The 25166-nt window shown below is 55.9% G+C and overlaps 2 protein-coding genes and 1 pseudogene across 5 annotated transcripts; 2 read left to right on the plus strand and 1 right to left on the minus strand.

Moving 5' to 3' along the window:
• Window positions 1–384: 384 nt before the first annotated feature.
• On the plus strand, window positions 385–12128 carry RAB4B (RAB4B, member RAS oncogene family). 4 transcript variants are annotated; one of them, XM_065926154.1, is made up of 8 exons: window positions 385–558; window positions 1752–1832; window positions 2096–2210; window positions 3731–3793; window positions 3876–4030; window positions 5648–5743; window positions 5836–5966; window positions 12005–12128. In XM_065926154.1, exons 1-7 carry the CDS (start codon window positions 543–545, stop codon window positions 5949–5951), a joined length of 642 nt encoding a protein of 213 aa, XP_065782226.1. In that variant the 5' UTR covers window positions 385–542; the 3' UTR covers window positions 5952–5966; window positions 12005–12128. The 4 variants fall into 4 exon arrangements, with proteins under 4 accessions (XP_065782226.1, XP_065782225.1, XP_065782227.1 ...); XM_065926153.1 differs by lacking the exon at window positions 12005–12128 and adding an exon at window positions 8948–9348; XM_065926155.1 differs by lacking the exon at window positions 12005–12128 and adding an exon at window positions 7490–8937.
• A 104-nt stretch (window positions 12129–12232) lies between these two features.
• EGLN2 (egl-9 family hypoxia inducible factor 2) lies at window positions 12233–20092 on the plus strand. Its single transcript, XM_065926151.1, has 5 exons — window positions 12233–13059; window positions 18195–18314; window positions 18762–18898; window positions 19080–19147; window positions 19446–20092. Exons 1-5 carry the CDS (start codon window positions 12241–12243, stop codon window positions 19499–19501), a joined length of 1200 nt encoding a protein of 399 aa, XP_065782223.1. The 5' UTR covers window positions 12233–12240; the 3' UTR covers window positions 19502–20092.
• Window positions 20093–20122: 30 nt separating this feature from the next.
• On the minus strand, window positions 20123–23353 carry LOC136157498 (cytochrome P450 2F5-like; annotated as a pseudogene).
• Window positions 23354–25166: the final 1813 nt, after the last annotated feature.

Below are 25166 nucleotides of genomic sequence, written 5' to 3' on the forward strand. Positions count from 1 at the left end.
TTTTCCGCAAAGGGAGGTAGGAGGTTAATTTGTGCGTACCATCCCAGTTTTCATCCTTCCTGCCTTTCAGATCAGTACTTCCAGCTCAAGGTAGTTCCTCTTCTAGGCTCTGTCAATCTTACACTTATTCCCTTCTTTGCATCCTTATCCCCGCCCCCAAGTCCGCTCCTACCCAATCTGGAATCTCGACTCTGCCCCTGGGCTCCTGACCAAATCCGTTTCTGAGCTGGGCGAAGCATCTGTGGCACCACCAATAGCTCGTCTTGGTCCCGCCCCTTTAGACCCTGCTCCTCTCACCACCAATCTGCGCCTTTGTCCCGCCCCTTACCTGCCGAGTCCTCCAATCCCGGCCTTGGGGAAGCGTTCCCTAGTATCCCGCAGCGTTAGCGGGTCGCGCCGGAGGGGGGTGGAGGCGGAAGTGGCGGCGCCGGCCCCGGGAGTAGGAAGGAGCCGGGGCTGCACCCCGAGCAGAGCGGCTGCCAGCCGAGGAGCAGGCGCGGCCGTGTCGCCATTTTGCGGCCCTAAGCGGCCGCCACCGAGTCATGGCTGAGACCTACGGTGAGGGTGGTGGGCGGACGCTGGGGTCTGGGGTCTGGGCCCAGGAAGGATGCGGCCTGTGTATGGGGCGGGGCCTTATATGTCAGGGGGCGGGGCCTGGTATTATGGGGCAGAGCCTAGAGGCTGCTGGGAGGGGTTTAGTGGGTGTGAGGCTGAGTTTAGTTAATTTGGGCGGAGTCTGAGGGTCTGGGGTGTGGGCGAAATCTGGAGCGGGATTTAAGGGATGCAGTGAGGATGGGTCATGGTAGACCTTGAAGGAAAGGATGATCCTTACTGTGTCTGGGCGGAGCCTGAGTGGATGGGGCGGAGCTGACTGTGAATGGCAAAGATCAAGCTTGATGGGCTGGGGGATACTGAAGGGATGCTCTGGACCCAGGGATTACCCTGGGAGAGGGCTGGAATGCGGTTGCGGGTGCGTTGTTCTTTAATTAGGGGGTGGGACTAGCGGCAAGGGGCGGGGCTTAAGCTTGAGACTAGCTGTAGTGCCTCCGACTGCGGGAGGGAAGAAGGGACAGAATTGGAAAATCCGGATGTATGGATGGGTAGAAAGTGGGAGAACAGGGTTCGATAGAAAGAACAATGGATTAGGAGTCAGAGGGAGCTGCATTCATTCAACGAATAGAGAAAAGCTGAGGGAACAATGCAAAGAGGCTGAGGTAGGAAACAGCTTGTCGTCTTCACGGAGTAGACAAGGCCAGAGGCTGGAGTGCGGTGAATGAATCAGAAAGTGGTAGGAAGCGAAGTTGTGGGGCGGCGGGGGCGCAAGGACAAGACTGTAGTCCTTGATAAAATGGTTTTCAAGAGGCTTTAGCAAAGTAATAGTTACTTGGACCCTGGAGCCAGTTGGTCTGAATTTGAATCCCGGCTGTACCTAGCAGTGGGATCTTGGGCAAGTCAGTTAACCTTTCAAGACCTCCGTTTTCTCATCTGGAAAATGGGGATAATTATTAGTATACCTCCTTCACAGAGCTTTCCTGAGGATTAAGTGAGTTGTTGATGTAAGAAAAGACTTTTACTTGTGCTGGGTATGTGGTAAGCACTCTGCAAGAATTATCTGTAATGGTTGTTACCCACAGTTCTGTATCTGCTTGTGTCTGTTTCTCTCCCTGTAATTGTGATGTTCTCCTGGTTTCCATCTTTCCATGTCTTTCTCTCCGAATGGGTTTTTCTTGAATTTGGCTCCATCCGCTCAGATTTCCTCTTCAAATTCCTGGTGATTGGCAGTGCAGGAACAGGCAAATCATGTCTCCTTCATCAGTTCATTGAGAATAAATGTGAGTTTCTGGGAGTGGTTCTGGGTGCACTAAACCATGCACAGGGCCATGGTGGGGGCAAGTAGGCAGCTGTTGGGCAGGGGTGGGGCTGGCCTTAGGTACAACTTCAGTGCTGGCTGCCAGGTCCGTCCTTTGATATACACTCTTTGCCAGGTCCTCCTTGAGCCTCAGTCAACCCAGCAATGAGAATGGGTTTGCACAGGCCTCAGGGACGGGGAATCCTCTGAGCGCCCTCCTGTCTCTTCTCTCCCTCCCACTCCCAGTCAAACAGGACTCCAACCACACAATTGGCGTGGAGTTTGGATCTCGGGTGGTCAACGTGGGTGGGAAGACCGTGAAGCTACAGATTTGGGACACAGCTGGCCAGGAGCGGTTTCGGTAGGTGGGCTGGGCTCCCAGTGAGAAAGCGTGGGGGAGAGGGGAGGAGAGAGAAGGGAAAGAGGCATGCAGAGTTACCTGGAAACATAATGACAGGAGCAAGGGCACACTGAGAGGGTGGGCAAGGTAGAGAGAGAGGGCAAGAGAGACTGTGATGAGCAGGTCCATGTAGTCAAAGAAAGAAGGTATCTTGGAGAGAGGATGGCAGATAGACAAAAAGATTGAGAAGGAAGCATGATTAAGAGTGGGAGGGCCAGGGAGGGATGACCAACCCTAGCGAGACCCTGTGGGATAGACCCATTTGGCTGGAAGGATGGAGACTTATTTCCAGGGAGCAGTAAGGCCTGGAGAGGAGGAGATGCTTGAGGTGGGGCAAGCAGCAGAGAGTAACTGAAAATGACTGAAACAGAAAAGGAAAGTTGAGAGGACAGACACTCAGGAAGGGAGAAGAAGAGGCAGACTGAGAGAGAAGAGGGAGATTAGGACACTCAAATAGAGGTGAGAGACAAAGACAGGGAGAATGGGACAGGTGTGGCCAGAGAGATGGAGAAATGGATGTTTCTGGGGCACAGGCCAATGTGGAGGGCTCAGCACACAGTATGTCTTCAGGAAATGTCTGCAGAAAAAGTGATAGACACATGGAAACCCTGAGTGGGAAATAGCCAGCAGAGAGAAACAAGGGAATCCAGCTCCTGGGAAAGGGTGGTCCCTGGTCAGCACTGAGTAGCTTCTGAGTTAATATTCACGTGAGAGTTCATTCTGTGAGCTGCCCAGAGACACAGAGAGGATGCAGGAGAGAGGTGTGCGACTGCTCCAAGATGGCAGTAAGTGTTCTGTAAATGGTTGTAGTGTGATTGCACGAGTTCCAGAGGGATTCAGCCTGGTGACACAGCGAGAAGCAGACAGTTAACCACCCTGGGAACGGGGCCTCCCCAAACAGCAGGAGAGAGCTGAGCAGATGTAGTTGCGTAGTGCTTGCCCAAAACTGGGCAAAGGGGGGATGACAGAAAATGTTGAATGAATGGGAAACGATGAATGAAAGGGAAAGGGTGACAGAGCCAGAGCAACAGAGATGGAGCGAAATAGAGAATTAAAGATAGATACACATACAAGACATAGAACGGTACATACCAAGGAAGAGATGCAGAAGACAGGGACACAGAGAGAGTCAGAAGTGGGGAGAGGGGATTCCCTGGTGGTCCAGTGGTGAGGATTGGCACTTTCACTGTCGAGGTCCCCAGGTTCCATCCCTGGTCAAGATCCTACAAGCCACATGGTGTGGCCAAAGACAAACAAATGGTAGGGAGAGACTGTGACAGAGGCAGGTAGCCAAGATAAAGATTGAGGGAAGTAGGCTACCAGTGGGAGAAACTGTAGTGAGACCCAGACCATGGCCAAGTTTAGGAGGAGGGGCCAGCAGTGCAGGGGGGCCTCCGAACCACCAGTCTCTCTCCGCAGAGGGGGGCAGTCTTGGGGCAGACCCCAGCCTCGGGGGTGACTGGGTCCCCCTGGCCCCACAGGTCGGTGACACGGAGTTATTACCGAGGGGCAGCCGGAGCCCTGCTGGTATATGACATCACCAGGTGGGTGCACGGAGCGGGTGGGGTGGGCGCGGGCTGCCCCCTGCCGCTGCACCTGCCTGCCTCCTGGCTCCCTTTTCCATAGCCGGGAGACTTACAACTCGCTGGCTGCCTGGCTGACGGATGCGCGCACACTGGCCAGCCCCAACATCGTGGTCATTCTCTGTGGCAACAAGAAGGACCTGGATCCGGAGCGTGAGGTCACTTTCCTGGAGGCCTCCCGCTTTGCCCAGGAGAACGGTGAGGTCTTGGTGGCGGATCGGTGGGGCAGGGGACCAGCAGAGGAATGGGGGCCATTCAGGGGGAGCCTGGGAGAGCCCCCTAGCTCTCTGTGGCTCTGCTTAGCAGGGCAATGTGCAACTTTAGAGGTCTGCATTCAGATCTGGGTGTTGGCCATGAGCGGGCTATATGACCACTCCGTTTCCCCATCTGGAAAAATAGGTGCCCCCCTGGACTATCTCCCTTAACTATCACACACTCTGCTTCACATGGCGTATGATGGTTAAAGGGAGCTGGTCCAGGGGAACTCTTGGCACGGCTTGGATGAATGGGTGCTTGATGAATGTTGGCTGCTAAGGTTTCAGCCACCATGGGGAGGCAGCATAGAATATTGGTATAAGGTGGAGAGTGCAAACCCTGATGCCATAGAGGACAGGCACATTTTGTGAATAAGGGAGAAGGGCAGGGGAGACCCTCAGGTTAGCAGACACTGATGTTAGGGGAATGGACAAGACTGACAGCCACACTGAAAGGTATGCAAGTACGCTATCATCATAAAGACCACAAATAACAAATGTTGGCGAGGATTTAGAGGAAATGAGCCCCTGGCACGCTGTTGTTGGGAATGTACACTGGCGCAACACTTTTGAAAACAGTATGGCAGTTTCTCAGAAAACTAAAATTGAACTACCATGTGACACAGCAATCCCACTCCTAGGTATGTATCTTAAAAGAAAAAACACCAAAAAACGAATTCAAAAAGATACCCCAATGTTCATAGCAGTATTATTTATAATTGCCAAGATATGGAAGCAACCTCAGTGTCTTATTGACGGGTGAATGGATAAAGTGGTATATATACACAACGGAATACTATTCAGCCATAAAAAAGAATGAAATAATGCCATTTGCAGCAACATAGATGGACTTGGAACATATCACTAAGTGAAGTAAGTCAGAGAAAGATAAATACTGCTTGTTATCACTTATATGTGGAATCCAAAAACTAAACTAGTGACTACAACAAGAGGTATGCAGGTCTAAACTCATTTGAAAACATTGTGTTGGCCCACATCTGCTGAATTAGGGTCTGTCCATGTGCCTTCACTTTGTAACCTCCAGGTTTAGAGGATTTGCTATCAGAAAGACGTGGGTTTGCATGCTGGCTCTGACTCACTGGGAGGCCTTGCCACACGGCTAGTGGGTGGACTGAACGGGGCCTGTGCAGGACGGTACTGGGGACACAGTGATGAAAGCAGCCCTGGGCCCAGCTCCCATGGTCTCACAGCCCGGGACGGAGGGAGGAGGACCATTTCCAGAGAGAGACAGCGCAAAGAGGTCAGGGCTGGGAAGGGGGAGGCGAACAGGTCAATGAGAGCCCCAGGGAGGCACCTGATTCACCCTGGGAAGTCAGGACGGCCTCCTGGAGGAGGAGATAGGAGCTGAGTTCTGAAGGAAGAGCCCGGTGGGTACCTGGGGAAGGGGGCATTCATGGCAGGGGAACATATTGTACGGAGGCCCGAAGTGAAGGCTTGGGGGACAGAATGAGAGGTAGCAGGTCAGAGCAGGTAGCAGTGGAGGTTGGAGACTGACTGAGGCCCTGACCGTCTTGAGTGTCTGTCCCCCTGCCCCCACCAGAGCTAATGTTCCTGGAAACAAGTGCTCTCACGGGTGAGAATGTGGAGGAGGCATTCCTGAAGTGTGCCCGCACCATTCTGAACAAGATCGACTCAGGTGAGACCCCCCACCTGACCGGCCTGGGAGTGGAAGGCAGAGCCCAGAGGTTTCCAGGGACTGGTCCTGACCTCTCCCCTCCCTCCCCCAAGGTGAGCTGGACCCCGAGAGGATGGGCTCCGGCATTCAGTACGGTGATGCCTCCCTTCGCCAGTTGCGGCAGCCTCGGAGTGCCCAGGCCGTGGCCCCTCAGCCCTGTGGCTGCTGAGACCTGCAGAGTCAGGTGGGATTCTGGGGACCCGGGAGCTGCAGGGCTGGTCTCCCAGCAATGGGGAGGACAGAGCAGAGACAGCGACATAGAAAAGGAGACACAATCAGGAAAAGGGGCTGTCTTCCCAGACACGGGAGATCCACCCATTCTTCTCATCCCACTGCCAGCTCTCTGCCCTGCATCTCCGACCCTCCCATTCATACTTCCTCAAATGTCTGTTGAGCACCTACTACGCACCAGACCCTGTTCACAGCATGGGGGATAACAGCAGTGGGGAAAACAGGCAAGAATCCCTGCCTTTGTGGAAGAGACAGACAATAAACAAGACCCAGGAGCAAACTGTATAACAGCCAGAGAGATAAAAGCTATGGAGAAGAATCAAGCAGGGTGGGGAGGTGGAGGAGTGGACGGTCAAATGGGATGATGAGGGGAGGGCTCACTGAGAAGGTGACATTTGAGCAAAGACCTGAAGGAGGTGAGGGAGGGGGTCGTGTGGGGACCTGGGGGAAGAGTGTTATAAGCAGAAAGAAGAGCCAGTGCAAAGGCCCTGTGGTAGGGTCCTGCCTCCCCTGGGTGAGGAAGTCAAGGCGGCCAGTGTGGCTGCAGTAGAGTGAGTGGATGTGTGTGTGTGAGTGTGTTGGGGGGGTAGGTGAGCAAAAGATGAGGTTGGGGTGGGAGAAGCAGATGAGTGAGGGCCTCGTGGGCCACGGGGAAGGCTCTGGCTTATACCAGCAGAGAAGGGACAGGATCTGATTCAGGTGTTCATAGGGCCCCTTTGGCTGCAAACAGACAGACTGCGGGGGTGGGGTGGGGATGGGGTGGGCAGGGGTGGTTGCCCAGAAACCAGTGAGGAGGCTACTGCAAAGTCAAGACTGTGGTGGACAGGACCAGGGTGGGGGCAGAGGAGGGGTTGAAAGGTGAGTTAGGTTTGATCATCTTTGCATCCAGGCATGTCCCCTCTTGATGTAATCACTGGGTCTTCCTAAAGCACAAATCTGCTTCTTTCCCTCTGTTCTTCTGGTACCCTCCCCTGCCTCCTCCAGGAAGCCTTGCTTCCCCTATGCTTGGTTCAGAGTCCTTGGCAGGCTTGAAAGACTTGGTCCCATCCTCACCTCTCTGTGGGTGACTACGTCTTGACAGTTCTTATCTCTCTGCTTCAAACCCACTTGCCGCGCCCCCCCCCCATGCCCCCCAGCCATTGGCAGCTCCAGGATGGCCTTGGAGCAAAGTGGTTAGACCTTGGACACAGTACTTTGACAGCAGGGCCAACATAATTTCCAGGTGAATGGATTTGAGAGAGATGAGTCAAGGGCGAGCTCTTGGGGCGGGGCTCCTTTCCTTCCAGGCCTCTGCATCAGCCATGCCTGTCTTCCTACCTCCCTTCTCAGGCCAACTCCCATTCATCATCAGGTCTCTGCTAAAATGTCTCTTCTCAACAGGGGTCACTCTATCTAGATGGGCAGTCTGACCACTGCCCCTCCTTTTTATTATTATTTCCCTTTTTTGGCTGTGCTGAATGGCTTGTGGGATCATAGTCCTCCAACCAAGGATGGAACTCTCGCCCTCGGCAGTGAAAGCGCAGAGTCCTAACCACTGGACCACCAGGGAAGCCCCTGTCCCTCCTTTTTAAAGTGTTCAACTCTGTCCCCTCCATCATTACTTACATTGTGTGGTGTTTGGCTCCCCCATCTGAGAAGGTGACTCATCACAGATTCCAGAGCTGGACTGCCTGCACTTATACTCCGACTCTCACTGCATAGTTGCGTGACTGTTGGCAAATTATTTAACGTCCCTGGGCCTTGGTTTCCTCATCTGTAAGTGGGGCTAATAATAGTACCTACCTCAAGTGAGTGTTGAGAAGATTAATTAAGTCATGTAAAGTGCTGAGAACAGGGCCTGACAGTCAGTAAACTAAGACTCAATAAACTAAAGACTGTTTATTATTTTTCTTCATATCCAATTTAAAGACTCTGGGCTGTGTAGAAACAGATGGGTTTCACCTCAGGACATAGTTTTGAGTCTGTTTCAGGGTTTTCTCAGTGAATCAAATCTAATGAGTGCATTTTGAAACTGTCGATTGCAATACAGGAGGAAATACACTTTGTATGTTGGTCTAATGCAGTCACCCACATAGAAAACTAAAACACACATTTTCCTCATACTAATATTCTTAAAACAGAGGTGAAATTCACATAAATTTAGCTATTTTAAAGTGTACAATTCAGTGGCATTTAGTACACTCACAAGGTTATGCAACCATCACCTCTGTCTAGTTTCAAAGCATTTTCATCATTTTATAAGGAAACCCCATACCCATTAAACATTCACTCTCTGTTCCCCCTCCAGCTTCTGACCTACACCCACTTGCTTTCTGTGTCTATGGACCAACATTATTATGTATGAAGCACTCTGGTATTTTTTATTTTATTCTATTTCAGTGAAAAATTGCTCAAGGCCCACCAAACTGATTTCCCTCCCCACTAATGCAGTTGTGCACATTGGGATCACCTGGAGAGCTTTAAAAGCTACTGATGCCTGGGCCTTACCCCAGAGATTCTGAAGTGATCTGGGTATTTCTAAAAGCTCACAGGTAATGCTGTCTTCAGATAACCACAAAGCAAGAACCGATTGTCCAATATATCTCTGACTTGGAAAACACTGGAATGAGACCTAGAGTTTAGGTAGTCCAGGAACACAGAGGAACACAGAGATACAAATGTGGGGATACAGAATGTAGACACCAAGACGCCCCTCTACAGACTCAAGGAGACAGCTCTCTGAGGCAAATACACAGGGGAATGTGGGTGCCCTCAGAGTGACAGCCGCACATTACCTGCAGACAAGAAATAGAAAGTCAGAAAATGTAGCAAGTTAGGGAGAAAAAGTATAGACAGAAGGGCACAGATAGGAGGGCACGAAGATACCCAGAAAGGCGACAAAGCTGCAGCTGACAGACCTGGGACCCCCCAGTTCACCGCACACTTTTCTTACAGCTCACCTGCTCTCCAGGACCAGCCCTGTCCTTCCGTCTGGGGCCCAGACCCAGGCCCTGGGAGGCCGAGCCCCTCACCTGCCCCACCTGCCCAGAGAAGCTGCCCTGCCACCGGCCTCCCTTCCCTGGCCTGGTGGGGCCTGGCTGAGGGGCAAGACTGAGCCATGGGGAAGGGGGAATCTCTCCGTACCTGCTGCTGCTTCCTCTGTCTTGGCTAACCCCTGTTTCCCCTGAACCCCTAACTCCTCTTTGAACATACTCAGAGAGTTCACAAAGCCTGAGACCAGGGCCATTTGGCCTCAGTATCCCTGGCCCTGCCATTGCGAGTACGTGTTATTTATTACCTGGAGGCCTGTCCTGTCCCAACGCCCCTCCCCCCCATAAAGCATTGTTTACACCTGTGTCATAGCCTCTGTCATTTTGGGGTGGTGGGGAGGGAAGGGAGGCAGACGAGGTCCCTGATTATGTTTGGAGTCCATGTTTTAGGGTTGGACATGATGTGGGGGTCCACCATGACTCCATGGCTCAGGTGTCTGTTGTGGAGGAATTTTGCCCACATATGTAACATGAAGGTCCTTCTGTTTGTGATGGGTGTGATGGGATCTGTAGGAATGGGTGCTGCTTGTGTGTGTATGTGACACTTTGCTTGTGAGTGCTCTGTGCCTTTGGTGATTGTGTCTACAAGGGTGGTGTTGTCTGGGACACCGAGGCTAGGAAATGAGAATTCAGGCCTGTGGGTGAGCCCTGGGTCAGCCCAGTGGGTGATACTTAGGCATTTCTGATGCCTGAAAGTCTGAGGCAGTGTCTAGTTACTGCTTGACTGTGTATATGTGCCCCTTAGATCTGTGTGTGTTTTGGTGTGTATTTGGCTCTGCTGACACACCTGTATGTGATCATGAATCCTGTGTGTGCCCCTGAGGACTGTGTGGGCTTTTATACTACCTTGACCCCCATGCATACTTAAGATCAGTATGTTACCTCCAGTGTCCAGGTGGACCGCTGACACCTGCACGTGCTCTGCCAGGGACTGGTGCAGCCCACTGAGGACACTCCCAGTGACTCTCTCTCCCCCAGGCTGGCCTTAAACCGTCCTCAAGGGAGGCCCGAGGCCCTGCTCAGCCTGGGGGCTGGTGGAGGGGGCGGGGCATTTAAATGATCTCATCTGCATTTTATCCCCCCCAAGTCAGGTCGTCCAGAATGTTCAAAAGACTCGAGACAATCATGAAAACGTCTTCTTTGACTGGCTTTCCTAGCTGGTTTTATTTGGACTGCACACAGTTGTCCCGAAGGGGCAGAGCAGAGCGGGTCAGAATCTGCACATCCCTTCTAGTCCTCTCTCCCTTCTGTCAAAGACGTTCCGCTTTTTTCTTCTCCTTTATAAACTGTCCCTATGTAAATTACTTGCTGTCGTGCAAATTTACATACATTTCCCAACTATTTGCCCAGACTCTTCTCAGTAATCCTAATCTTGGGCTGTGAGAAGGCGGAGCTGTTCATGTAAATAATATGATGATCTACATGCCACTCCCCGACCCCGCTTCACGTCCTCCCGCAGCGTTCTCCGCTCTAAGGAGACGGGCCTGTCTATGTAAATGGAGTAATTTGCATGCCCCTCCCACCCGCTTCACAACATATACGAGCACCACCCCACCCCCACCCCCACCCCCGGCCCGATCCAGCCCTTCCTAACAGCGTTCCTCCTCTCGCACAAAAGGGGCGGGGCGGAGGGCGCAGAGAAGCCCGGCGTCAGCGTCGGATCCATTTATTTCCCCTTTCTCCTGGGAGAGGGTGTTCTGAACTCCACCGCCCCGCCCCGCGCGGCTCGCGCCTGCGCCTGTTCGTCTCCTCCGCCTTGACGCGGTCACGTGTTCACCGGGCGAGGCGGGGGCGGGGCGTCGCGGGTGGTGGGGGCGGGGTATGGCGCGCTGTACGGCGCAGGGCGGCTGGCACAAACGGCGGCGCCGGGGCCGGAGGAAAAAGCTCGGTGAGGAGAGCTCGGGAAGGGAAGAGAACGAGGCGGAAAAGGAGTTGGAGGTCGGGCTCCGGCGCGAGCCGGGCGCGGTGTGGGGGGCGCGCGCCCGGCACTCCGTGGCGGAGCGCCGCGACCCCGGGGAGGGGAGGGGAGGGGAAGGTGGGGGTGGGGCGTGGGGGAGGGAGCGCGCGCCGGGCACGTCGAGCGCCGGCCGTTGGGGGGTTGAGGTGGGAGTCGGGAGCGCGCGGCGGGCGCAGGCGGGGAGGGGAGGGGGCACGGGGTCCCAGCGGTCCCTAGGCCTTCCCTTCGTGTCCTGCTGCGCCCCGAGGGCCCTCAGGGCCCACACCGAAGGGACTTGGGAGGGGGGCCTCTTTTTTCCCCCCTCGTCCTGTCCCTGAGTGCGTGAACCCTCCTCCACCCTTCGCTCTGTCTCCGTGGACCCTGCTCCCACGGCTCCCTTCCGTCTGTCCGTCTCAGGACCTCCCTTCCGTCTGGGTGTGTGTCAGCCCCTAACGGGCCTTCCTCCTGTTGGGCTCGGGTCGACCCCTCCACCCGGTTCTGCCGGGCTGTCTCAGGCCCACTCTCTCTCCTCTGCTCTGTTATTTTTTCTGTTTCGGGACCACCCCCCCCCCCCCCCATTTTCCACTGTCTGTAGATGCCCACTTTCCTTCTGTGTTTTCCAGGCTGATCCGCCCCCCTTCCCCTAGTCCTCGCCGTTTGTTTCTAACTTCTACTTCCCACTCCGCCATCCTTTTCTACTAAGCGTCCCCTCCTTTACTTCTTTTTTGTTTTGGGGTCTGTGTCTGAGGATGTATTTCACCCATAGCCCCCACTGCAGTCCTCTGGCTGTAGGTCACCTAACCAGCCTCACTTCTCCAGCTGTCCCCTTTATTGCCTCTTGTCTCTTCCTGACTCCCCCCAAGTCCCAGAGTCTCCGCCGCCCCCACCCCCCGCCATGACCTCAGGTTTTGGGGTCTTTGTAGCTAAGTCTGTCTTCCTCTCTACTGCCCCTACCACTGCCCCCACCCCCCTCCAGTGCACTTGCTTGTGTAGCTCTTCTCACTTTTCTTTTTTTTTTCTCTCCAGCCACTGTGACAGGTCCCTTCCCAAGCCCCTAGGGACAGCAGAGGACTTGGGGACCAGCGAGCACCTCCAGGGCAAGAGAAAAGCCTCTGCCACCTGCCCTGCTTCATCCTGCCCCACGCCAGGCCCAGCCGCCCCAGCCCCCGGCTGCATCAAGTGGAGGAGGAGGAGGTGGAGGAGGGTGGCACCATGGGCCTGGGCCGTGCCCTCCATGCCCGGGGGATGAAGACACTGCTGCCATGGACAGCCCGTGCCAGCCCCAGCCCTTGAGTCAGGCTCTCCCTCAGTTGCCGGGTTCGGTGTCAGAGCCCTTGGAGCCTAGCCGGGCCAGGATGGGGGTGGAGAGTTACCTACCCTGTCCCCTGCTGTCCTACCACCGGCCAGGAGCGCCCACTGAGGCCTCGGCGGGGAGCGGGACCCCCAGAGCCACAGCTACTTCCACCACAGCCAGCCCCCTGCGGGAGGGCTTCGGTGGGCAGGATGGCGGCGAGCTGCGGCCGCTACAGAGTGAGGGTGCTGCGGCACTGGTCACCAAGGGGTGCCAGCGGCTGGCAGCCCAGGGCGCCCGGCCCGAGGCCCCCAAGCGGAAGTGGGCCGAGGATGGTGGGGATGCCCCCGCGCCCAGCAAGCGGCCCTGGGCCAGGCAGGAGAGCCAGGAGGCGGAGGGGGAGGGCTGCAGCAGCGGCAGTGGCGAGGCCAGCGCCGGGCCGAGGGAGGAGGTGCTGCCTGCGGCGCCCGAGCGCCTGGCCCTGGACTACATTGTGCCCTGCATGCGGTTCTATGGCATCTGCGTCAAGGACAGCTTTCTGGGGGCAGCCCTGGGTGGTCAAGTGCTGGCGGAGGTAGAGGCCCTGAAGCGGGGCGGGCGCCTGCGAGACGGGCAACTTGTGAGCCAGCGGGCTATCCCGCCACGCAGCATCCGTGGGGACCAGATTGCTTGGGTGGAAGGCCATGAGCCGGGCTGCCAAAGCATCGGTGCCCTCATGGCCCACGTGGATGCCGTCATCCGCCACTGTGCTGGGAGGCTGGGCAGCTATGTCATCAATGGGCGCACCAAGGTGAGGCTGCAGGGACCTGCTGTGAGGGGTGGGGGAACGGGGGCCCCCAGGCACTTGGATGCCTGGTGTTCTGAGCATCAGTGGGTTTGGGGACAGGGTTTTAAGCAGCCCTGGTGCAGGGAGTGTCAGAGCTCGCTGTGGACTCTTGTGTCCTCTGGGCCTTAGTTTGTGCACCTCCAAACTGTGGGTTTGGCCCATAGTCACTGGGATTCTTGACCTTGCCGGGGATCCTCTCAAAGAACCTGAAGAGAGGTGCTGCCATTCATAGCCCCACATCTGTGTCTGAGCCCTGGTGGGGTCAACAGCCCTGTGATGTCTATCCATGGGCCTTAGAGCAAGTAGACGAGGTTTGTGCCTCTCTCTGCCCATCTTGTGTTCTTCCTGTTCCCTTATTTTTTCATCCATCCAAGTGTATCTGGTCCATCCTATCCACTGTGCGTGTCTTGTCTGTCTAGTCTCCCAAGTAGGAGAACCGGGAGGGGAGGGTGGCAATGGTGAGGCCCATGCCAGGCTTAGGGAAGATGCCCACCACGCCTGTGCTGGGCCGCACTGCACCCTGTGTGCCATACTGTGACGTCTGCCTCATGGACGGCTTCCCAGGGGTGGCCGTGTGCTGGCTCAGGTCCCCATTGCTCCCATCCTGCCCCATCCTAGTCCCTGTCCTCCATCTTCTCTGTTCTGTTTGTCCCTCACTTCATCCTGGTCTGACTCTGGTCTCTTTCCTTGATCTGCTTTTGGGTCTCCTCTTGACCCCCTTTTTTTGTTTTAGACTAGTAGTTATTAATCTTTTTTTTTTCCCCTTAAATCTGCTCAAAACCAAACCCTGTCTTAAGAAAAATGCTCGTTTGATTGGAGTTTATGGGCAGTCATCAGGGCCTTCTGGGCCTCCAGCTGCCCATTCAGAAATCTGGGGTCAGGAGCCCTGCACAAGACAATAGTCCATAGGGCCTTTCAGCCTGCCAACACATTGTCTTTCATGGAGGGGTGTGAGGGCCTGGCCTGGAGTTCACGGTTTGGTGGTGGTTGGACAAGGCCCTGTAGGGAGTGCCCGCTGCACTGCACCAGTGATGCCTGGCTGATGGCACAGGCCGTGTTCTGCCCTCCAGGCATGAGACTGTGCTCCTGGTGTCCCCTTTCTCCTCCCTCAGATCCCATCTTGGGTTCTGCCTCTGCAGCTTTCCTCTCAGGCGGGAACTGGCTCAGGGACCAGGGCTCCCCCCGGGCTGAAGCCATACTGGCCGCCCCACCCCAGCTGAATTTGTCCCACTTTGCTCTCCCTCCTGTTACCTTGGTAGTGGAGGCAGCCCTTCAGGGGCAGGAGGTCAGTGGGAATCTTCTAGCCACGGGGTGCCCAGCACCTTCTCCCCAGGGCCACCCATCCTCACAGGAGGGAGGTTAGGGGGAGACCACAAAAACTGAGTGGCCCAAGGCGGGATACTTCTCTGAACCTCAGTTTGCTTATCACAGGATAGGAAAACCAGGTTAACTGCCTAGCTAGTCTGTGGCCATTTTAGGAGGGAAAGGAGAATGTGTGACTGTCCTCTCCTTCAGTGCCTTGGATGTGGTTGGAAACAGGGCCCTGGAGGGGGTGGGTGGCTGGGGGTTGAGACTTTCTTAGCCCTAGGAGGTAAGAACAAGCCTGGCTGGACTGAGGAGGGGGGGAGGAGCCAACCCAATCACTGGAGTTCCTCTCTGACCTTCCCCTGCCCCAGTGAGACAGCAGCTTCAGCTTCCTCACCTTCAGAGGGCAACATCTGGGTTCTGCCCCAGGCTCGAGTAAGATGGCGTGGGGTGCTGAGATGCGGGGTGGCCACAGTGGTGGGGGGGGAGCCCAGGTCACCAGTGTGCCTGCGGCCAATCACAGCCTGAACCCCTGTGTTCCTCTGCCTGCCTTCTCTCCTTGGTTCCTTTGCTCAGTTGACCGGCAGGTAGGAGGGAATTGATTTGCACTGGCTTCAAGGACTACCATAGGGGTCCTGTGGAGGCCCTTTTAAGACCAGTTTGGGGTGGGGCCTGCTGCTGTTGGCTCAGTCCTGGGATTCAGACTTGGGATGGGTGGATACTGTGTGTGTGTGCTTTACAGGGCTCTTGGCATGTTGATTCTAGCTGCCCCTTAAGTTAGCTGCCCTTTCCCGGAGATGGAAGTGTAAAGAACACGTTTCCATGTTACTCTGCTTGTTGTCCCTTTCCCTTGTGGGCTTGGTAAGTAGATGCTTCACAGGCCAGAGGATGCTTACCCCACCCCCCACTCCCAGGTGAGTATCTGTGGGGGGAAGGTGGGGCCTTAAAGGGCCTGCTTCTGTGTCTAGCCTGACTCAGGAGTCCTGCTTCATGAAAGACTTCAGTGTGTGTCCCTGCCGCACGGTGGGAGGTCCTGTGAGGGTGCATGGGCAGGACACGTGGAGACCCCGAGACCCAGAAGAGTGCTTTCAGTCAGCAGCGCCCTTCTTGGCCCTAGGGAGCCGGGCCTGTCCATGGGGGGCAGTGCTGGGTCAACAAGTGCCTGTGCTGATTTCACTTTGAGGGGGATGGCAGGGGAAGTCAACCCAGGTGCTCCTGGTCCCGAGATCTGACTAATAAGGGGGACCAGTGAAAGTGTTCCCGGCAGGTGCAGCGGCCTGGGGCGTGAGCTCAGCCTGGTCAGGGAAGAGTCAGGAGGACTGCGAGGCCGGAGGTAGTTTAGGAGGCTGGTGGCCTTGGAGGCTGTGGTCAGGAATTTGTGTTCTCGGGGGATTCAGTGAGGAACTTGAAGGGGTTTGAGCTGTGGTGAGGGGGAGTAAAGGGTCTCTGGCAGCTGTGTGGGGATGGTATGTGGGGGAAGAGGTTTCAGCCCTGGACCCCTTTGCCCACCCCATCCTCAAACAAAATGGGCAGACTCTGGGCTCGGATTCTCACTGGGGAGGGCTTGCTTGTCCCTAATCAGTGACTCACTGGTTCCAGGCCACCCTCTAATTCCGGCCACAGCCAGGGATCCTTTGCTCGTGGTGAAGTAGTTGCTCAGAGCACTGACCTGTCTGCAGGGAGTGAGCGGTGCAAAGAAAGTTCTTTGGAACCTGGGGCTGTGGGGGCCAGGACCTTGCCCTCATGTTGCCAGAGAGGTGCCCCACTGGGTGGCCATGGTGGTGGCCGTTGTCCTGGCCTCTTGCCCGGGGCAGGTGCTGTGGTGGACCAGGTGCACACGTTTAACGCAGAGCAGCTTACTCTGCTGGGGTGAGCCCCGGGGAATAATAAGCTGGGAGGAGGCCGAGGGCTTGAGTCAGCCTGGCCTGCCGAGGAGTGCCTGGTATAAGCCTCCTGGTTTTGGCAGCAGATGCCGATCTTTTTGATTGGGAATGTTTACCCCAGGGCTGTGGCAGATGGCCGTGGCCCCCAGGTGTAGCTGAGCATTATGGGGAGCAGGGGCCAGTGGAGTCTCTCCTGGCATCAGTGTGGGCCGAGGGGTCGACATAGAGGGTCCCCGGGTGGGGAGCTTCATGCCAGTGCTCCCTGTTCACCTTGTCCAGCCTTCCCAGTGGCTTTGGGCAGAGGACAGGACAGGGACCTTTAGACTTTCAGCCTGTGCTTTTAACTCTCATGTGTCAGGCACCAGGCTGGGCGCTTCCCCAGACATTTGTGTCTTGTTCAGCAACCTGTGAAGTAGTCGTTAAGCTCCATTTCAGGGATGAGGAACCTGAAACAGAGTTGAGTCCCCTGCCCAGCGTCGCAGCTCTTGAGGCCGCAGTGAGACTTGAACCCAGGGGTTAGCTTTGCGGGAAAAGTGAAAGGGAAGTCGCTCAGTCGTGTCCAACTCTTTTCGACCCCATGGACTGTAGCCTACCAGGATCCTCAGTCCATGGGATTTTCCAGGCAAGAATACTGGAGTGAGTTGCCATTTCCTTCTCCAGGGGATCTTCCTGACCCAGGGATTGAACCCAGGTCTCCTGCACTGTAGGCAGACGCTTTACCGTCTGAGCTACCAGGGAAGCCTGCTGGGCCTTTCCCTCACACCAAACCTGTCATTTTGTGGATACCTCATGAGAAGTAGGCCCGGAGTGGCCAGGCCCAGAGTTCGGCATGGCTAGGGTTGGCTTGGGCAGTCAGTAGCAGCAGTCAAGGAGAGAAGGGGAAAACCCTGTGGCTAGACCTCTACATATAGAAGCCATGGCCTGGAATGAGGCCTAACTCTTAGGTCTCTGGGGATCAGGAGCCTCCAAAGTCATATTCTCGGAGGGGTTCATGCTACTGCTGTAAACAGGAGGTGTTTGTTATCCCCGTTTTACAGGTGAGGCATTTGAGGCCTGTTCAGGTGATGAGACCATCCAAGGCTACTTGACAGGTTATCCTTGGAGTTGTGATTAGATCTCAGGTTCTGGTCATGTTATATGTTTTGGTACTATTCACATGTGTAGGAGACTGTATCTAGCAGATAGTCTGTGTCATTATAATCAGTGCTTCTCAACAATGGTGCAAATTAGAGTTACCTGGGAACCGTTAAAAATTCCAGGCGGCACCTGAGGCCAAGTACCTCAGAACCTCTGAGGTGGGCCTGGGCATCAGTGTCCCAGGTCATTCCAACTCTACAGCTCTGGGAGAGAACGCGTGTGGGGCTTTGAGTCCACGTCCCTGTACAGAAAACGTTTAAATAACATTTAAATTGGCTTTATTCTACTGAAATGTTTGAGGTTGGGATTGGGTTGTCTTAGAAAACCAAACCCTCAGTCACTGAGCTGTGTCTTGGTTCCACACTCTGGGCATGTGTATGTTGTTCAGTTGCCAAGTGTGTCTGACCCTTTGTGACCCCACAGACTGCAGCATGCCAGGCTTCTCTGTCCTTCGCTGTCTCGAGTTTGCTTAAATTCATGTCCATCAAGTCAGGAGTGTTATCTAACCATCTCAAACTCTGCCCCCTTCTCCTTTTGCCTTCAGTCTTTGTGCCTCATGTGTGTGTGGGAAGTGGGCTCTTGGGGCCAGGATCTGAGGTTTCTTGTGGATAGAGGCTTGGCTAAAAAGGAGCGTCAGGGAGCTGGGACACTTGGAGCCCCCAGGACCCTTGAGGAGAGGTGAGGGGCTGAAAGGGGTGAGAAAGAGGAGGTAATGACTGGCTTGCTCAAAAGGCCCTGCTTATCAGTAAATCCTATCTCCATTATCTCTGCCAGGCCATGGTGGCATGTTACCCAGGAAACGGGCTGGGGTACGTGAGACACGTTGACAATCCCCATGGCGACGGGCGCTGCATCACTTGTATCTATTACCTGAATCAGAACTGGGATGTCAAGGTAGGATGGTGGGGTGGGGTGGCATTCATCCACAGCCTTTTCCTCTCCCCTGCTCAGCTGCTTGTATGGTCCAGGTCCTCTTTGCAACCCACTGGGGGGCGGTGTAATCTTGTAGGGGCCCTTCCTGGAAATGGCACCTCCTCCTCCTCTCCAGCTGACTCTGTGGTGGTGGCTCCTGGTGTTGGGTAATGGTGCAGTCTGCCCAGCCCCCAGCCTAAGGAGCACTTCCCCCGCCCCATTTCCTGTCGTCTTTAGTAGCTTCCTGCCCATTTCCATGGTGATGCAGACTCCGGGTTGTCATTCATTTTCAGAGTCTGTGGTGGGAGGGAGTGATGTGTGCAGTTACTATGCCCCCTGGTGGGCCCTTGTGGGTTGGCTGTGCAAGGCGAGGCGGGGCTCCAGGCCATGCTGGCCAGCCTCCTGCCTCATCCTCTGGCCCGCCCTCAGGTGCATGGCGGCCTGCTGCAGATATTTCCTGAGGGCCGGCCTGTGGTAGCCAACATTGAGCCCCTCTTCGACCGGCTGCTCATTTTCTGGTCTGATCGGCGGAACCCCCATGAGGTGAAACCAGCCTATGCCACCAGGTACGATCCGTATTTCTGGGGATGTGTCCAGCTACTCTGCCTGCACCAGCAGTCTTGTCAGACCCCTGGAGTGTGACTAGGAAGTGACGGGATGCCAAGAGGGGGGTGGCTGGGGGGATGGAGATAGTGGGTGGAATTAAGAGTGATCTCTAATGGCCCTCTGGGGTGCTCTGGTCCCCAGGTACGCCATCACTGTCTGGTATTTTGATGCCAAGGAGCGAGCAGCAGCCAAAGACAAGTATCAGCTAGGTACCTGCTTCCCAAATGGTGACCCTGCCTCTCAAGTCCTTCCTGTTCCATGTACTTCCTTAGGCCTCAAGCTGTCTCATCAATCTCTGATGAATCTCATCATCTCTTGATGAATCTCACGTTACTGAACCTTGCAGCTCATTTTTCCCCATCTTTGCCTACCTTCCCTAGACAGTTGACTCACCTGGTGTCCCCAGCATGAGCCCCATCTCTTGTGACGCTCTCCCGAGCTTCCCGGTTTTCCTTGGCCTCTGTTCCTCCCCTGATGACTCAGTCTGCTGTCCCTCTTCCTCCGCAGCATCAGGACAGAAAGGTGTCCAGGTGCCCGTGTCACAGCCGGCTACGCCCACCTAGTGGCCAGTCCCAGAGCTGCATGGACAGACAGCTTGCCCTGGCTTCTGGAGAGCCCTGGGCCCCGGTGCTGCCAGTCTCGGTGCCTGCTCCTTCCCTGCCACCACCACTGCTTCTGACTGCCTCCGTCCTGCCTGGTGTGGAGGGCTCCGTCCATTGCTGAGGACCAAGGAGGAGGAGAGGCCTCTACTGCCCTGGGATGGGGGCGGGGGTTGTGACCTGGACAGGAGCCAGTGTTGGGGGCTGCCGTTACTGGAGCTGGGGGCCTGTGTCCTGCCCTGCCTGGTCATGGCCCTCTCAGGTTTGGAGAGCTGGAAGGAGGCATCGCCACCTCCCGCCAGGATGCAGGATCTGGGGTTGGGGTGAGTCATGGCCTCTTGCTGGCAAAGGTTTGTGGGGGACTATCCCCAAGCCCCCCACTCCTCCAGCCTGGAATGTGAAGTGACTCCCCAACCCCTGTCGCCATGGCACCTTTTGGACTAGGCTGCCACTGTTTGGGCAGGATAAAAGGTGCTGGGAGGAGCATGGGTGTGCAAGTCCTGTCAGCCAAGAAATAAAAGTTTACCTCAGAGCTGCACACATCTGACTCTCTTGTTCCCTCTTTTTGATAAGAAGAGTCCTCCATCTGCAGTTCAGGCCTTTATGGACCGAAGAGGGTAAGGAGGTCTGAGAGCCAGTGAGCTGAGCTGAATCTTAACTTCAGCGGGCCACGAGGCGGAGTTGGAAGGCTGGGGGCACATTGCTCAGGCCAGGGCACTGCGGGGCGAGGTCTGTGTCGGAGCGGCTCCCCACAGGGAGCAGGCAGAACCACAGTAGGATGGAGGTGAGATTGGGGCCAGGCCTGCACCCAGGCACGTCCGCTTTCCTGGGGACACGGGTGTGGAGTGAGAAACCCATGCATGCCAGAGCACGTCCTGACTGGTCCCCTCCCTGCCCAGCCCAGACCTAGGGCAAAGGGCATGAAGGCGTTGTTGCTCTGGAACTCGCCCTGGTCATTCAGGAAGTTGGTGGGGTTGAAGCATTCTGGGTCCTTGAATTGGGTGGGGTCCTGGTGTGCAGACACAAGCAGAGGAATCACAAAGGTGCCCTGGGGAGATGTGCCAAGGTTACTCCAAAAAAAGACCCCAGTTAGAAGCCAAGGCAAGGAATCCTTTGTCCATCAGCGGTGAACGCTTAGACCCGCTGATAGGCCCTCCCCGGCCCCGTGCAGGATCCCCAGACTCAATGGGCACCTTGGGCAGGGAGTAGCCACGCAGGTGAGAGCACGCGGGAGCCCAGAGACCACCATGCTGATGAAGCGCTGGTCTCGTGCAGCACAGCGTTGGTGTAGGGCAGGCGCGCTCAGTCCAGGGTTGAGGCGCGCTTTCGGCCAACGACGTCATCCAGCTCAGCCTGCACTTTGGCTGGGGCCACCAGAGGTGTGAACTATGCATACCTCAGCCTCCAGCTGACCCCAAACCCCAGCCCCCTCACCCCCAGCTCTCCACCTTGCAGACCTACCACCTCTGGGTATTTGAGCAGAATGAGGAGTCCATAGCGCAGGGTGGTGCTTGTGGTCTCTGTACCGCAAGAAGAGACTGTGTCATCACCAACGTCTCTGCCTCGAAATGGCTCTCCAGGTTCTTCTGTTCCTATGGGTACAGAAGATAGGTGCTGCTGCGTGCCAGGCGCCTGCTGGTGGGTGGCAGGGCTAGGGTTTAGGGCAGCAGGGCCCTGTACCTTATCTATTTGATCTAGGAAGCTATCGATGAAATTGCGGGGCTTCCCGGGCTGCCGCATCTGCTGGGGCAGCTGGATTTGCTGAGGGATGGAAACCCGAAGCTCTGCGAAGTTTCGAAGATTCAGTGGTGTGGGCCTGGGAGCCAGTCCAGGAGGGAGGAGAAAATGTATATCTGGGGGGACAGGAAATCAATAGGACCTTGAACAAGACCATTAATTCCCTGTGGGGGGACTGGACCAGGCCTTTGATGTTGTAAGTTGTGAAACTTCCAACATTCTAAGACTGCCCCATTCTAATGATCCATGCACTTGGGCTTGGCACAGACTGGGCACACGGCCCTCTCACCTCGCCCCACCTGGAGCTCATGATGCGAAAGTTGTCATTGAAAAGGTCCAGGAGCCTCAGGAACTCCATGTCCTCATTGCCATAGCGGTTCCCAAAGACCATGGAGCAGATAACATTAGATACAGCATTATCCAGTAGCCGCTGGGGTTCGAACGGGGCTCCTAGAGGTGGGAACATGACGAGGTCATACGCTGAGTGGTTCAGATCCCACCCAGCTCTTGGGTTACTGGCTTCGTTCCACCCAAATGCCTTCGCTCGGCCCTTTCTTGACCAGAGTCCACGCCCACAAATGGTCCCTCTCTTTTTCCAGGCCGTACCTCCAGTGGCTTGAAATTTCACCAAGCAGACAAGCCGCCTCTTCCAGGACACGCTCTTCGATGGTCCGCATACCCAAGCCGAACTCTTAAAGTGCTCCAAGTGCAAAATTGCGCAGCATCGGCCAGCGCGGCCCAATAGAAAACGCTATGCCTTGGGGGAGGTGTTGGGTGGGGTGTTGGGAAGAGAAGGTGAGAGGTGATAAGTTGGCCACGCCCCATCCCAGAAGCATCCCGCGATGGAGCCGACTTTCTAGAAACTCTTCGCTCTGCTTCTTTTCCAGATCTTTTGGACGCCACCCCAGCCTTCTCGGCCCTATCCACACATTGACCCCGCCTCTGCTCGTCCTGACCCCTGACCAGTGCTTGCTCTGTTTGGCTTTGACTCTTGGGCTCTTCTAGGGGCTGCACAAGGAAACAGCCCCCCTACTTCCCATTCGACCCCTACAGTGTAGCTCCGCCCCAACCTCTCCTTATTACCCTTGACTAGGAGGCCCCGCCCCATTTCTCAGATCCGGGTTTTTTTCGCCGACTGGATATTCCGGGTCCGCACTTCCGCCGCCCCCAGGGCCTCACCGTTTCCACGTGTGAAGCGTTCGAAAACTGCCATGGCCCGGCGGCCGGAGAAGGCATCGGCTTGCAGCACCAGTGCGTCCCGCAGCGCTGCGTAGCCACACAGCACCAGTGCAGGGCGCGGGCCCAGGCACACCGTGAACACCGGACCCCAGCGGCCAGAGAGCTACACCGAGCCGGTGGTCAGCGGGCCCCAGTCTGGGCTCCTGACCCCTCCGCCGCCGAGACCCCAGAGCCCGACCCCCAGCTCCATTCTCCTTCGGATCCAGGAGTCCAGCCCCTCCGCCTTCCCTCAAAATCTAGAAGTTCAGGTCCCCAGCCCCCTGCCCCCTCAGAACTAGGTGTCTGGGCCCTCAGTACCCGCCCCTCTCCCCCCACCGCCTTGAGCCAGAACAGACCTCTCTACTCCCCTTCCCCTGGCCGTAGGCTCCCCCTTCCTCAGGACCCGGGAGTGGGGGTTGGTGTGTGGCAGCGAGACTCCGCCCTGAACCAGGAGCTCAGGCCCACTTCCCACTTTCCCTCCAGATCTAACTTCCCACCCCGTCTCCTTCCCCAGGAAGCAGGACTCTAGGCCCCTCAACCTCTCTCAGGACTCGCTGGGTCTAAGCCCTCAGCTCTGTCTTCATTCAGGGAGCTAAGAATTCCAGCCCCCAGCCCCACTTCCAGAAATCCAGAATTCTGACCCGCCCCCCTACCCCCCCACGCCGCCACTCGGGGCTACCTCCATGAGTGCACGGTCCAAGCGTCCAGACTTAACTGCAGCAAGTTCCCCAGCAGCGGGGGTGGAGTGGGCCGGGGAGGTAGGGCTCCCTGCCTCTGAGTGCTGCGTGCACCCCAGCCCCGCCTGGGTAGTGCCAGTAGCAGGACCAGCAATGACAGCGCTATAATGCCAGAGATCATCATGCCCTGATCCTGGATGTCCGCAGCTCCTCATTTCTTCTGTTTTATTCCCCTGGGGTCTTGGGTGGAGCAAGAGTGGAGACTGAGTGTGGGAGGAGTGGGCACCTGCCAGCCTTTCTGTAATTTGTCAACCCAAAGTCTGCACTCAGTTCTTTTCCCTGTCATTGGTGTGCTTGGCTTCTCCTGGCCTTTCGTGTGTGTGTGTGTGTGTGTGTGTGTGTGCACGCGCGCGACACACGTGTGCACCTGCCTCAATCTGTCTTATTTGGTAGTCTTAATGCACTAGCATTTTCATGTCAGCACACCAAATCAACAGGTACACCTTCCATAGCACCTTTGGGTCCATCTTACTTGTCCTGTAGTTGTGCATTCCTAAATCCCCTGGACACCTCTGGCCCATGAATGCTGGACCTTATGCTTTTTAAAAAAATTAATTGGCTGCATTGGCTTTTTGTCGCTACGAGTGGACTTGCTCTAGTTGTGGCAAGCAGAGGCTACCCTCTAATCGCCGTGCGCCGGCTTCTCATTGCAGTGGCCTCTCGGTGCAGAGCACAGGGCCTCGGGTGCCCAGGCTCTAGTAGTTGCAGCTCAAAGGCTTAGCTGCCCCGTGGCATGTGGGATCTTCCTGCACTAGGGATGGAACCTGTGTCCTCTGCATTGGTAGTCAGATTCTTAATCACTGGACCAGGGAAGCCCTGTACCTTGCACTTCTGATTCCTGAATACACCCTGATTCCTCAATACACTTCATAAAACACCCCTAGTGATGTGTGCATTAGCCTGGCACTCCTGTGTTCCATGCCTGTTACCTAGGGACTCATACCTGAGCCCTTGTCGATTCCACACCCATTGCTCTTGGAGCCTTGTATGCTGTACCTGTTTCCCAGATGCTCACTAGGAGTCCCCTAGTGGCATTCAGCCTGGCACTTCCCTGCCTATCCTATGACTCCTGAGTACCTTCCCACAGTTGACCCCCCTGGATCTCCATACTTAGGCCCTGTCCTGAACTCCCCCATCTCTGTTCCCAATGTCCTGGCTCCCAGATGCCCCAAATGTCCTACACCCTTGCTGCTACACCCCTGGTCTCCAGTTCCCCAGGCCCCTCAGTGGGCACCCCCACCTGAGGCCAGGCCATGATGGCAGATAAACGTGCCCTCCCTCCGGCTGGCCCTGGGAGTGTGGGCTGGGTTGGGCTGGGGTGGGGCAGACCCAGGCCTGGATGGGCCAGGGGTGGGGGATGTGGCTGAGTCTGTACTTGGAACAGACTGCTCAAGAATGCTGCCCACCCTCCCGCCCACCCTGCCCTGCTGGACCCAGGCTTCCGCCAGGTGCCTGGCACAGGGCCCAGACCCAGGGTGATGATGGGGGGACTGTGCAGAGTCCAGGACTGGGCTTGCCTTTGGAAGTGTCTCACTCTCAATCCCTCTGTTTCTCTATTCGTCTCTTTCTCTTCCCATTTCTCTCTGTTTTAGTTTCTGTTTGTGTCTGAAAACAAATTTTCTCTCTGGCGTGCTCTTTTCAATGTCCGTCTTTTTCTCTCCCTGAGCCTCTTTCAGTTTATCTTTACCTTATTTCTCTCTGTCTCTGCTTCCCCATCTCCCTGCCTGTTTGTGTAGCGTGTGTCCCTACCTGTCAGCCTTTCTCTGTCTGGTGAATGGCAGAGGTTTAGGGGCAGGGCTCTGCTTAGAGGCACTGACCCTTCAGATAGCAGGGTTGCAGCAAGTGTGCCCTCCCGGACTTCACCCTCCAACTTCCCTCCCAGGTGCTCAGATGGATCCTCTTTCTTGGGCTATTTTTAAGAAGTTTTTACTGGATTT

This window comes from Muntiacus reevesi, chromosome 2 (genome assembly GCF_963930625.1).
Source record: "Muntiacus reevesi chromosome 2, mMunRee1.1, whole genome shotgun sequence".
Taxonomy (NCBI): domain Eukaryota; kingdom Metazoa; phylum Chordata; class Mammalia; order Artiodactyla; family Cervidae; genus Muntiacus; species Muntiacus reevesi.